Source organism: Prunus mume, linkage group LG6 (assembly GCF_029339155.1).
Source record: "Prunus mume cultivar Tortuosa linkage group LG6, ASM2933915v1, whole genome shotgun sequence".
In the NCBI taxonomy this organism is placed as follows: Eukaryota; Viridiplantae; Streptophyta; class Magnoliopsida; order Rosales; family Rosaceae; genus Prunus; species Prunus mume.
In genome coordinates this window covers 9,486,038-9,500,914 of record NC_142703.1, presented here as the reverse complement: position 1 = coordinate 9,500,914, position 14,877 = coordinate 9,486,038, and the positions used below count along the sequence as shown (strand labels likewise).

The 14,877-nt window shown below is 40.2% G+C and overlaps 2 protein-coding genes across 2 annotated transcripts; both read left to right on the top strand.

Moving 5' to 3' along the window:
* The first annotated feature begins 368 nt into the window (after nt 1-368).
* On the top strand, nt 369-2,540 carry LOC103334476 (patellin-6-like). Its single transcript, XM_008237454.3, has 4 exons — nt 369-1,485; nt 1,588-1,712; nt 1,828-1,969; nt 2,078-2,540. The coding sequence occupies exons 1-4, from the start codon at nt 592-594 to the stop codon at nt 2,333-2,335; spliced, it is 1,419 nt and encodes a 472-aa protein (XP_008235676.2). The 5' UTR covers nt 369-591; the 3' UTR covers nt 2,336-2,540.
* Nucleotides 2,541-3,234: 694 nt separating this feature from the next.
* On the top strand, nt 3,235-5,569 carry LOC103334477 (prunin 1 Pru du 6-like). Its single transcript, XM_008237455.2, has 4 exons — nt 3,235-3,781; nt 3,875-4,182; nt 4,288-4,833; nt 4,929-5,569. Exons 1-4 carry the CDS (start codon nt 3,490-3,492, stop codon nt 5,331-5,333), a joined length of 1,551 nt encoding a protein of 516 aa, XP_008235677.2. The 5' UTR covers nt 3,235-3,489; the 3' UTR covers nt 5,334-5,569.
* The last annotated feature ends 9,308 nt before the right edge of the window (nt 5,570-14,877 follow it).

The following is a 14,877-nucleotide window of genomic DNA, read 5'->3' as shown; positions in this document are numbered from 1 at the left end:
TCTTAATGGAAAAGCCTGTGAAGTAGCTTCTCATTCGGATTGTTTTCTAGTAACCATTTTTTGTGGTTTGCTTATTAGATAAGTGCGAGTTCTTACCTTTTTTTCCCTTGTATTTTGCTCATTAATAAAACAGTTAACTATTATACTTTTCTCCCTTGGAGATAACAAACTCAAGTTTGACACCAAAGCAAAGATCTAGATCTTTCTGTATTGGCCACCTAATCGTCCGTCAATTAAGAGCCACTAATTCCATGCCAGCCAGCCTGCCACATCAATTACTGTTAAAACACTTGTAATTTGTTCGGCAAGAATACCGAAACAATTTTGGACCAATCTAACCATTAGTTGCTGCCGTCATTGACATAGCCTAAATTTGGCGCCAGGGTAACCACACAGGGCGCAGGGTTTCCCAAAACCTTTGAGGTTGTAGAAAAAGGAAACAAGAAAAAAAGCTTGTATTTTTCGTGTCTCTGTATCGATCCCAATTCTCAGCCATTGAATCTGAGCACCGCTAATATTCAGTTCTCCGGAAACAGCTGCCAGAGCTGTGTGTACAGGAAGGAACTCTGGCGGCCTGGAATTCTGAAAACCATGACAGAGAAAAAGAATGAGCAGAACCCAAAAGAGGAGGGTGATCATGTCAGAGAAAAAGAGGAGAGCCAAAGCAGCCAAGAAGATGATCAAGAAGAAAGCAAGAAGAGCCCAAGAGAGCAAAAGCCTAATAATAGTGGAAACGAAAGCACCCAGGAAGATGAAGAAAGTGACATAGAATTTCTTGTCCCTGCAATTTATCAAGAGGCTGAAACCACACCTTCTGTTGAATTGAAGCAGATCGACAACAAGAAAAAGAATAAAGCTTTATTGGAATTGAGGTGCAGGGTGGAAGATGCAATTGTTGGGAATTATCTTCTGGGAAAACCCAACAAAATGATTAGCCCCGCTGAAAGTGCCAGGCAGAGAGAAGAGCTTAGGGAGATTAGTCTTTGGGGTGTACCTTTGTTGCCCAGCAAAGGCCACCAAGGCACTGACATTGTGCTGCTCAAATTCTTGAGAGCCAAAGATTTTAAGGTCCTTGATGCATTCGAGATGCTCCGGAGGACTCTCAAATGGCGAAAAGAATACAGAACTGATGAGATTCTTGAAGAAGAGTTGGGCTCTGATCTTGAAAATTTGGTGTTTTGGAGTAGTGTGGACAAGGAGGGGCACCCTTTGTGTTTCACTGTGTATGGGCCTTTCAAAGAGAGGGAATTGTACAAGAAGACATTTGGTTCTAAAGAGAAACGCCAGCAGTTTTTAAGGTGGAGGGTTCAATTTATGGAGAAGGGCATCAAGAAGCTCAGCTTCAAGAAAGGAGGAGTGGACTCCATGGTTCACATTACAGATTTAAAGAACTCGCCGGGGCCGGATATGAAGGAGCTTCGTTCTCTTAGCAGCAAAACTCTGGTGTTGCTTCAGGAAAATTATCCAGAGCTCATTCAAAAGAATGTAAGTGATTCAACTAAATTTAACTCAAACAATTAGCTTTTTTGCCAGCTTCCTGTAATTTGTATGAATGTATGATCTGTGGTTCGTGATTAACATTTGCAGATTGTTATAAATGCTCCACTTTGGTACTATGTGGCACATGTTCTCAGATCAAGGCTCCTCAGTCAGAGAACTAAAAAGAAGTTTGTGTTTGCCAGGCCTTCAAATGTTACAAAGACCCTTCTCAAGTGAGATTAATTTTAACTACATACTAATATTTGAATGATTAGTAATTTCTTCTCCTCTGTGTTTCTCTAATATATAAATTTTATCCTTGAATTTGTTTCAAAATTGACGAAAAAGGTTCGTAGACCCGGAAGAACTCCCAGTTCAATATGGTGGCCTCAAAAGAGAGCAAGATCCTGAATTCACACCAGAAGACAAAGCATCAAGGCGCTCAGTCAAAGCAAACACAACTGCCTGCATTGAAATCCCAGTTGCTGAGGTACTTAAACATGATAATTAATTATCAATCAACCGTTCTGAAACATGATGATCACTTGGATGTTGTTTTGATTAATTGAATTGGGTTTTTGGGTTTAATTATAATTAGGGTGGTTTGACAATGGTGTGGGAGCTGACAGTGGTGGGATGGGATGTGTCCTACAAGGAGGAGTTTGTTCCTGATGATGAAGGCTCATACAAGATTCTGCTCCAAAACAAGAAGAGATTAGGTCAATGTGTGAGAAATTCCTTCTATACTAATGAACCAGGGAAGATTGTGATCACCATTGAGAATTGGACCTTCAAGAGCAAGAGGGTTCTCTACAGATCTAAATCCAAACTCACTGTTCCTGTGTACAGATACTAGTTTAACAAATAGCTATAGCTTAATTAGCTCTCTACTTATTTACTCTATCTGAAGCTTGTTTCTATAGAACAGAACAGAACAGAGCACATTTACATGAAATGATATGATCATTCTGTAATCTTTGTTTCTGCTCTTTCTATGTGGATTGAAAATGAAGATTATTTAGATGTGCTAATATTATTAAAATGTCGTATTTTGACCAAAATGAAATTAATTATAGCCCTTTTTTCTACTGCATACGAATCGATCATTGTGGCATATTTATTCAGAAGCAGACAAACAATGGCTCCCGGGACCCACCTGGTTGCCACATAACTCAACCAAATTTGTATCTTCTCTGAAGCCAAGAGCCACCCGCCCTCCACCCCGAAATGAGGTGTAAACAATTCAAAGCTTCACAGCCATGCAAACAGAAGAATGGGAAGATTTTGATAACCATTGAGAACAATATCCAAGAGGGTTCTCTCTCTACAGATCCAAATCCAAAACCCACAACTTTAATGAAATTACAAATGAATGACCTCAACTACCACTAGTATGAATTCTTTTGTTTTTTCCTGTCAAGCAAAAAGGACCAACAAGAGATCAGCTACTTAGAACAACAAAAGCAGTTCATACTTTACAAATTGATCCTATAAAAAGCATTTTTTTAAAAGAAAAAAAGGAGAGAGAATATTACAGAGTGGTACCCAAATTATAATAACTCAAATATTTACTTTTACATAAAATGAGAGAGAATATGAATGAGGATTGGCAACAAAACAATGGAATCCAACAAAACTGATCAGAGACAATCAGATGGAGTTCACGTTTCTCAGCAGGCAATGCCAAAAGTTCAGAAACGCACCGATCCCAAGACAGTAAGAGAAAAACAATGGCTCGAGACACCCACCTGGTTGCCACATAACTCAACGAACTTTGTTTCTTCTCTGAAGCCGAAAGCCACCTGCCCTGAACCACAAAATGAGGTGTAAACAATTCAGAGCTTCAAAGCCATGCAAGCAGAAGAATGGCGAAGGATTCCTTACACTCATTTCCCTACGTGTCTCTCCCTCACCTCCTCTTCTTCACTATAAATACCAGCGCCTGCTGCTCGCCGCTTCACCAATCTCAAAACCAAAGAGCTTTCTCTCTTCTTTCTGTAATCTCCAAATATGTCTATGCCTTTAGCTCTCGCTTCTCTTTGCTTGCTTCTTCTTTTCAATGGCTGCCTGGCTTCTCGCCAGAATATATTTGGCCAGAACAAAGAGTGGGGGCTCAACCAGCTCGAGGCCCGCGAACCCGACAACCACATTCAGTCTGAGGCCGGTGTGACCGAGTCATGGAACCCCAGAGACCCGCAGTTCCAATGGGCCGGTGTCGCAGCCGTTCGACGCACCATCGAGCCCAACGGCCTTCATCTTCCCTCTTACGTCAATGCTCCCCAACTCATCTACATCGTCAGAGGTAAATTCATGAAACACCATGTAATCAATTAATATCAACTATATGTTATGCATGTTATTGAATTAATTAATATTTTAATTTGGTGGGGTCCAGGTAGGGGTGTGTTAGGAGCTGTGTTTCCTGGGTGTGCCGAGACTTTTGAGGACTCTCAGCCGCAGCAATTCCAGCAGCAGCAACAGTTCCAGCCCTCTCGCCAAGAAGGAGGACAGGGACAACAGCAGTTCCAGGGCGAGGACCAGCAAGACCGCCACCAGAAGATCCGACACATCAGAGAGGGTGACATCATAGCTTTGCCAGCCGGTGTCGCTTACTGGAGCTACAACAACGGCGAACAGCCTCTCGTGGCTGTTTCTTTCCTTGACCTCAGCAACGACCAAAACCAGCTCGACCAAGTGCCCAGGGTAAGCAATTACTTAATTACTCTTAATTAATTTAAAAACAAATTATTTGTTTATTTACTGATTAATGACGTGGCTTGATTGGATTGGATGATGTGTTACATACAGAGATTTTACCTAGCTGGCAACCCACAAGACGAGTTTAACCCGCAACAACAAGGACGACAGCAGCAGCAGCAACAGCAAGGCCAGCAAGGCAACGGCAACAACATCTTCTCCGGCTTCGACACTCAGCTCCTCGCACAGGCCCTCAACGTCAACCCAGAGACCGCGAGGAACCTCCAGAGCCAGAACGACAACAGGAACGAGATTGTCAAAGTGCAGGGCCAGCTCGACTTCGTCAGCCCCTTCAGCAGGTCTGCCGGAGGCCGCGGCGACCAAGAGCGCCAGCAGGAAGAGCAACAGAGTCAGCGTGAAAAGGAAGAGAAACAGAGGGAGCAAGAGCAGCAGGGGAAACGCCAGCAGGGAGGAGGCGGCCAGGACAATGGCGTTGAGGAGACTTTCTGCAGCGCCAGGCTCAGTCAGAACATCGGTGACCCTTCACGCGCCGACTTCTACAACCCTCAGGCCGGCCGCATCAGCGTCGTGAACAGAAACCATCTCCCCATCCTCCGCTACCTAGGCCTCAGCGCCGAGAAAGGTGTCCTCTACAACGTAAGTGTATATAAATATGAATACATAATTTTAACATTATAAATACAAATACAAAATTTGCTTTTGCTGATGATGATACAATTATGTGCATGCAGAATGCAATCTACACTCCACACTGGCACCTGAACGCCAACGTGCTAGTGTACGCGGTCAGAGGCAACGCTAGAGTTCAGGTGGTGAACGAGAACGGTGATTCCATCTTGGACGACGAGGTGAGAGAGGGACAGATGTTTTTGGTCCCCCAGAACCACGCTGTCATCGCGCAGGCAAGCAACGAAGGGTTCGAGTACATTTCGTTCAAGACGGACGACAATTCCTTTACCAACACCCTAGCAGGGCGAACCTCGGTGCTGAGGGCCCTGCCAGATGAGGTGCTGCAAAACGCCTTCCGGATTTCGAGGCAGGACGCAAGGAACCTCAAGTACAACAGGCAGGAGAGCAGACTTTTGAGCGCCACTTCTCCTCCTCGCGGGAGGCTTATGTCCATCCTTGGTTATTAGATTGAGTGATGTGCATGGGGTGCGTGAGATAAGCTAAAATGTAATGCGGCACGTAGTGTTCTTTTCTTTTTCTTTTTTTTCTTTTTTTCTTTTTGTGGTTTCTAGGAATAAAGGTAGGTAGAGACAAGAGAATAAAAAAAAGGCCTTATATATGTATATATATGGCTGTATATGTAATGTACTAATGTAAGAGGAGAGTGAGCTTCTAACAAGCAAGTAAATAACTGCTACGTGGAGGCTTCTGCATGTAACAATCTATCTATCTGGTTAATAAAAGGGCTTTAATTTTGTGTATTTCTGTGCTCTAATGCTCCACATGCACTCGTGGGACACAATCATTAATGGCATGTTTAATAATCCTCAAAAACCTTATTAAAATCAAATCAAATTACATGACACTCAAAGTCAAAGGTCTTCTTTATTACAGATGAAGAAGAACATGTATAACAGCAAAGAAACTAAAACTAATAAAATGGAGGAACATTAATTAATTATTCTTGTTCCACTGATGGCAAAGGTAAGATCGGAAGGTACTGTCCCACCTGCATGGACCGTTTGGTCTTATGCTCCACATGCACTCATTATTGTGTCTCTCTCGTGTATGTAAATGTCGAAATAGTGGAATTCAGTTCCCCATTTGAAGCTGCAAAAGAATTGGGTTGTATCCCAAAAATTGGGTTTAAATTTAAACCCATAGGTACCTTTTGACAAGACCCGTCCTGAAATTCCTTGGAATCTAGGATGGACCCCGCCTAATTACCGACATCATCCCGATGCCGGGCCCACTTACTAACGATCGAGACTTTCTACCAAAATTTGGCCTCTGTAAATTGAACATTTCCAAACTTCAACCTGTTCAAAATTTACTAAGTATAACTAATTGGCAGCATGCTTTACAAGCAATAAAATAATTTACAAACAAGGCCTCCGGCCTCACAAAATTTAAACCCTCAAGGCGTACTGAGCATATCTACGAATTCAAAATACAACCAAGTATCGTTTAATCGAAGGAAAAGGTACCAAGAGTCTCTACGAAGACGATTCCAAGATGCACCGGTCCACTCAACTGCAAAGCTCGATCATCGGCGCAAAAAAAGTTGTGAGTGGATAGAAATCAAGTTCAGTTCAAGTGAAATCAAAGTAGTATAACCCCCACCTTTATTAAAACATGTAATGAAACCATAAACATAACAAAACCATCATAAACAGTATATAAACATATACTAACATATATATACCGGATCTCAAATCCGTAATCCGTGAATAATACTTCACGAAGCCCACCACTCAACTTAAGAGTTCCGAGAGGTTAGACTCTCATAAACGTTCTCAAAGGTACGACCGGCGAGGAAGTATCCTTACCGAGAAATAGAACAAAAGAACATTCATATATATATATATATAATTATATACATACTAAATACATGATGTAACAGAATAATAATAATAATACTAATAATAATAGTATATAGATAAAACCAATATTTAATTGTACCGGGGAAACAATCCAACCGGGGGACTGTTTGACTAGTCCACATGGCAGAGCCATTCCTCAATTCACCATGTGTCTAGGGAACGAGCCGTCCAACTGGGGACTAACTCTCACCAAAGACGCATGTACCGACACGGTCAAAGCTTGCGCTGAAATACACCCCTACGCGCGCAGACTACCCCAAATCCAGGGTCCACAGCAACATCCCCTCGAGGATGTTCTGAGTTCTCATAATTTCAAAAGTATTCAATATCCGTAACCAAAATCAGATCAGGGGAGGTACATGAATTAGTGCTTAACGCACTCTAATTAACAGATCAAATATTACCTTTCCATAGCTCATATTAACAACCACGTACCCCATGCATAGACGCATGTAAATATAGCTTCTCAAAAGTCAAATATCATAATAAGTTTTATGAAAACCTCGAATTTCCATTCGAGCATATATAAATTCTTGATAAACATAATAAAACTATATGTCATATTTCCATGAATGAAATCATACTGAGTTTCAAAAGAAAAGTCTACTCACAAGTAGTCTCACACAACTTGACCCTTAGAAGGTCCCGCCTTTTGCGTATCGGGTGAGTACCGATTGAATACGAAAATATGATGAACGTCAAGCGCTTCAAAACAGAACTTTAAAGTAAAACCCTAGCTTCCCGGGAGTTCCTATAGGTTTTACGAGGTCTAGGATATACGTCATGTACGTTTGGTTCGAAACGGACGGTTAGATCGCTCTCGCACAATTGACGACATCTGAAACCCTCACCATAGGGTTGGCATTTTTGGAGTATCCGGGACTCCGTTTTATGATCCGTCGAATCCTACACGATCCTAAGGGTATCTAGAGGAACATACTTCAGTTTGAAAACTATCCAACGGTCGGAACATATCGAACCCGAATAACGCACAATACTCCACCACACTTGCCCATGCGCCGCCACACGCGCTGGCAGCGTGTGGGTGTCCAAAGCGATTAAGCTTGTCCGGAAAATCTCAAAATCTAGGCTCAAGACTCCTATCCTAGGTGTAACACCCTATTTGGAGCCACTTTTGTTCTTGGGCATACCCCAAAAATTGGACCGGAAGTGGCCGGAATCTCATCCCGAAATTCGGCCGAACCCTAATTCGAAAATCAAGCTACCCACACTCAAAATTGATGCAATCCTACCCAACCATCAGCTAGAGCATGGAAAATAGGTAGAAAAGCATACCTCACTCGTCAAATTTGGAGAAGAAATTAGGGAGAACGAGCGGTTGAAAAATCTGTGAAAACTCGTTTTCTGCAGATTCATGGCGTGGTGAAGACGCGAAACTTGCGGGGTTTGATGGTGGGGCACAGCCGATAAGTTTAGTACCGGTGTCGTGGCATGTGGTGGCGGAACCGTGGTTGCACAAAATTGATCGGGGAGAGCTGCGCGCAGGAGAGAAAGAGAGAGCACGCGGAGGAGAGAGAAAAGACGGGAAAAAAAAATGAAAATGAACTAAAAATCTGATTTTGTTTTACAAATACCCTTTTCGAATTATTTATGGTTTTGCCACCGAAGGCAATTTGATCGCCAAAACTTCGTTATAACTCCGATTCAAGCCTACCGCATGTCCACAAATTCATCTCAGAACCACCTACGCAACCAAATCACTTGTGGTCTCAAAATCCTTCCGGACAAGAAAATGACATAAATACCCTACCCCAAGGGTAGTTTCGTAATTTCACATTTAATTTAGTTTTACCCTTTTGCATTGTAAATTAAATAGAGTCGAGGTGTTACACCTTTGATAGGGACAACATGAAAACCAAGATCGTCGTCCTTGGATTTGCAATGAACGGTCATTTCTGCACCCAAATCATTAGTTATTCTAACATTTTGTTTACCTGGAAAAAAAACAGGGTCTGGATCACAAGTAGTTTGGAACAACACCAATACCACACTAGTAGAAGCAGCAACACATTTTTGATGAGCAAAGACATATTGATATTGTTTGTTTGGAAGTATGGTAAGACTTTCTTGGTGGATCAACACTTGGGTAATATGTGTTCTATTATATATGAGGTTCCTTATTGTCTAATTAAATTAGAGGGAAATGGAAGAACACGTAACAAATTTGGAAGTCTTTTCACAAATTTTGATATTGGTATATCTTAGGAAATTTTCAAAATTCAATAAATAGATTTGCAATTAAATTCAAATCAAATATGATAATTAATATCCTACAAATCAATAACTTACCAGTTTTACGAATTCATAATTTACCTTCTTTATGTTTTAGGTGCAGAATTAGAATAAATAAAAAAAGTAAACATCAATAAATTAAAAAAGGCATGTAATCTTATGAGGCACAAAGTCAAGAAACTTGAATCATTAACAACTTATGCACGGATTGCACCTAATATTCGAAACCTCATATCAACTCGGACGAAAAATAAAAAAAGCCAACAAGGCCCGACCCGAGCCCAACCCTAAAGCCCGACCTAAGCCCAACAAGGCCAATAAGAAATCCTTACAACAACAACTAACAACATAGCATAATCAATAATAGTGATTTAGCAATAAGAAATACAACTGAAAATCTTTTCACAAACTATAACAAATAAGGCTTGTGGGAGCCCGGCCTGGCCCAATGAGAGGGCTCGGGCTTTAACATTCGAAACCTCATATCAACTCGGACGAAAAATAAAAAAGGCCAACAAGGCCCGGCCCGAGCCCAACCCCAAAGCCTGACCTAAGCCCAACGAGGCCAATGAGAAATCCTTACAACAACAACTAACAACAGAGCATTATCAATAATAGTGATTTAGTAATAAGAAATACAACTGAAAATTCATTCACAAACTATAACAAATAAGGCTCGTGGTAGCCCGGACTTGGCCCAATGAGAGGGCTCGGGCTTTAACATTCGAAACCTCATATCAGCTCAGACGAAAAATAAGAAAGGCCAACAAGGCTAGACTTGAGCCCAACCCCAAAAATTTAGAATCCTAATTTTACAACACCAGACAAGGGGTTATTGATGATTTTCTGTATTTCCTCACCCTCCATCAAAATCTTGTGGATTTCCAGGGTCCTAGAGTCGATTGGTAAGCAACCTACCATGCTCAATACCTTGTCATTGGCATGAGTTGCTTCTCTCTTTATAACAGGTAGTGAAAGCGAGAATTTCAGGATATGTACACAAAGTTGTAACCGAAAGCCATATATTATTAACCCTTGTGGGAAATCATCTTAGCCAAGCAAACAAAATAATCCAGTAAAAATAGGGCATCTGCTAAAATTGTCAATTAATTTGAAAATATGTCAATATCATAGACATGATTGACACCATGATACGAGACAAACACACATAAGCATTAATTGGATGAATATGAATATGCGATGCTTTGCAGGGAATCCACTACAAATTAGAAAATTAATAGTTTGACAAGTGCAAAAATATAATATGTTAAACATGCCAAAGTAGGAGTAGATATGGCTTGACCAGCGGGAATTGCTAAGCAATGCGATTCCAACAAAACATGGTCTTTCTGTGGAGTAGTCTCCATCATCAACATTTGTTGTAGTTTGTTGTCGAAGACCTCCTGGTGGGTTAAGAAGGTTTTGAAAATAGAATATGGCTATCACGGAAGAGAGAAGCAGCAACATGCCTTGATTTTCCTCCACCCAACCATTGTGTTCGAAGAATTTTGACAATTTGCTCACAAATTTGCTTGCAAAACTTGCATTTTCTTCTCTGTTTCCAGCAACAGCAGATGGTGTTGGAGGTTGGTAGACTTTTAATATTTCCTCTTACCTCTATGGACTTGACAGAGGCTTCCTCAGACAGATTCTCTACATCTACAGTAATAGGCACAGATTCTTCACTCATATCCAAAACTTCTTCAACAATCTCCATTGTCCAACAATCTGAAAAAATGAAAACTAATCTCTACACTTGGTCACTTCTTACTCTCTCAAATGAATTCAATAATCTTACTCTCTCAAATGCCTCAAACAAATGCTGTAAAACAAGAGCTCTCAAATGCCTCAGACAGATGCTTTAAAACAAGAGCTCTCAAATGCCTTAGAAAAATGCAAAGTAAAAAGCAAAAAAGAAGAAGAAAAGGCAAAGAAACCGAAAGCCATATATTATTAACCCTTGGGAAAAAACAACTCATCTTGGCCAAGCAAACAAAAAAATCAAGTAAAAAGAGGGCATCTGCTAAAATTGTCAATTAATTTGAAAATATGACATATGTTAACTTAGACTATTTTACCACTCAACATCTTCATGTGACAAAAATAACGCCACACAAAGGTTTTTTCTCCAATTAAAAAAAGATAGATGAATTAGGACTTTATAACAGTTCTATGTTGAGAGTTTATAATGAGGAGTACAATCCAACAATTTAATAATAACTTTGCAATAATAACTCCAATTTGTATGTATCAGATTGCTATAAGAATTCCTTACAACAACAACAGAGCATAACCAACATTATTGATTTAGCAATAAGAAATACAACTGAAAATATGTTCCCAAATTAGTTATAACAAATAAAGCTCGTGGGAGCCCGGCTTGGCCCAATGGGTGAGCTCGGGCATTAACATTTGAAACCTTATACCAACCTGAACAAAAAAATACGAAAGGCCAACAAGGGCCGACCTGATCCTGACCCCAAAAATTTAGGGCTTGCTAGGCCTGATGCTAAGCCTAATTTTGCGAAGGGTTAATAATATTCCTAGAGTCTATTGGAATGTGCCTTAAGTAACCTACCATGCTCAATACCTTGCCATTGATATGAGTTGCTTCTCTCCTTATAATAAATAATGAAAGCAGAAATTTTAGAATATGTACACAAAGTTGTAACATCAAATATAAATAGAGTTATAGAACATTATATATATAAGCAAAATACAAAGAATGCTTTTTTTTTAATTATTTTTATTTTTTTATAAATATAAATAAGTACAAAGTTTTTGTTGGCTGCGCAAATCTTACACCATCATGGCGGGCCGACAGGATATACGTCAACACAAGTCGTCCTACTTTGTATTGGATGGGGTGTGTGTTGACGTGTCAGCACGGTCTATCGTGCGATTGATGATGATACAGATGGATGGATGGATTGATTGAGTATGCCTGTTGGATCTGACTTCGCTCAAAACGATTGTGGCCGAAAGAGGAACAATTCTCGGCTTTAGGTTCACGACATAAGCTATGAGGCCGTTGAGAGTTGGTGGTGGAAATGACAATCGGTGGATTTGGATGGTGCTCTAACGCCTCGCTAGATTGCGAAGGCTGTATGATATATGGGATGGACAGAATAGTAACTGGGATGGTGCTCCAGTACCTTGAAAATCAAGGGTCATATGATATATTGATGGATGGAAGATTAACTTTACCACTACTCCTAGGAAAGCATTTAAAGATATTGAAAGTACATGACTGGAAGATAAATGATAGGAAAAGATAAGTTGCTCAGTAGGAAGCTTGGCTGGCCGGGGACCCTTTAAATGTTGCTAGAGGTCTTGTATTTATAGGAGAGTTGTAGAGAGTGCTTGGCAAATATAGGGATTTGAGGGATTGCATCTATCCTTCACTTTTTAGTTGTGGGCCCCAAGGTCAATTGACTTTGAGTTGTTTACTATTTCTGGCTTCAGTGGCTGTTAATCAGCCCATTTCCCAAGATAATGGACTCGCATTTCTGGCACTCAACCTTTATCCTCAGTCTCTGATGACCTGGGCCGTGACCGAGTACATGGTCAAGTATATGGTCTACAACTTGCTCTAATTGGAGGACAATTCGCCAGCTCAAACAAAGTTGGATCAACTCATCTTCGAAATCATGTTTTATCGTGGGTCCCATGACATTATAGCCAAAGTTAATGCCTTTCACTTTTCATATAGGGTGGAAAGTTTTCACTTTTCTAGAAACCCCATTCCAAGTTTTCCTCAATGGGACCCTCGCGTGTGTCTCGAGATAGTGGACAAGTCATGGCCATTATTTATTATCCGATGTCTGCTCGACCTCAGCCCTGAGTACCGTGACCGTGGTCCTCATATGTTGTCTATTGTCTGCCCGACCTTGACCCTGGATACTGTGACGTGGTCCTTATGGGAATCGAATTTTAGCCAAATCCTAGGTCAAATATTTCCTTCCATTTAGGCATTATTTGGCCTAATTATGAGTTATTTGATTCAATTGGAAATTATTCGAAATCAAATCCCTAATTACGTCAATCTCTCCAAATTGGGGAAGAATAATTTCTTTCAATGTATGGAATTATTCTTCTGAAACCCTAGCCTCTAAGGCTCCTATAAATACATGGCTACACCAAGGCTTGAGGTAACTCTAAACCTACGTCTAAATTCTCTCTGAAACTCTGCAGAAATTATCTTTCACAAACCCTAGCCGCCTTATTCTTTCTTTCTCTCACACAAGGCTCCGGCCACCACACATGGCTCTGGCCGCCCCGTTCACAGTATACATACAACTCCGTACCCTCTCCGTTAGCTATTGTTTTCCTACAAACACTTGAATTAACTTAGGCATCGAAGGGCCTTTGGCCAATACCCCGGATGTGGTTCTCTTATTCCGATTTGATTTGTAGGGAGAAAGAGAAGACAAAGGGGAAGACAGAATCTTATACGAATATTCCCGTGAGACGAAAATCGCTCCCACAGTCCTTATTTGTTGTTCGCTCTTTGCTCGACCTTGTGCGTATCTAAATACCGAAAATGGCCTCGGGCTGGAAAAGCTTGACCGATACCTTCCCTTCTCTCTAGAAACACAATGAGTTCATTCATTTATAGACTTTTAGAACGCAGCAAGATCAGTTAACTATCAAAAAACAAAATTCATTTATAACATTCAGTTATCAATTACATACATATGAACACACCACATGGTGTAAAGAACTCTTATCAAATTAGTACTTCTTTCATTAGAGCATCTTGAATGATATTTATTAGGAGAATCCCACTACCACTCACTCACTCAAAGACCTTACAATTAAATTAAAACTTGCAAATTACATGACACGCAAAGTCAAAGGTCATGTTTATTACAAATGAAGAAGAACATAACATGAGTCACATTTTCCATCTCACATAACATAACAGCAAAGAAACTAAAATTAAAATGGAGGAACATGCGACTTGAGATTATTTATTCTTGTTCCACTGATGGCAAAGGTAAGATCGGAAGGTACTGTCCCACCTGCATGGACCGTTTGGTCTTATGCTCCACATGCACTCATTATCGGCACAAAGCTTCTGCTGTCTCTCTCGTATATGTAAATGTCGAAATAGTGGAATTCAGTTCCCCATTTGAAGCTGCAAAAGAATTGGGTTGTATCCCAAAAATTGGGTTTAAATTTAAACCCATAGGTACCTTTGATGGGGACAACATGAAAACCAAGATCGTTGTCCTTGGATTTGCAATGAACGGTCATTTCTGCACCCAAATCATTAGTCATTCTAACATTTTGTTTACCTTTGGAAAAAAAACAGGGTCTGCATCACAACTAGTTTGGAACAACACCAACACCGACACTAGTAGAAGCAGCAACACATTTTTGATGAGCAAAGACATATTGATATTGTTTGTTTGGAAGTATGATAAGACTTTGTTGGTGGATCAACACTTGGGTAATACGTGTTCTATTATATATGAGGTTCCTTATTGTCTAATTAAATTAGAGGGAAATGGAAGAACGGTTTTGCTTTCTTGGTCTTATCATGACACTAAGCAAATTGGTCATACTCATACATCAAGTAGCGTTTTTGGTAACTTGTGGTTACACATACAATTGCAAATTAATAATGTAACGGAATCATCAAATTAATAATGTAATGGAATCATAATTAATCTGCTTGTTAAAATGTCAATTTTCCATAAAAGTTAATTTAAGTAGAACAAATACAATAACTTCCCATGATGATTTTAAAGAATTTCTTCATATAGCTTTTATTTATAATTTTTATTAGAAAACTAGTAGGAATTAAGCATGATGAAGGGTAGAAATGTTTAGAAAAAACAAGACGCGTTTAGGAAAAAGGGGGGAAATT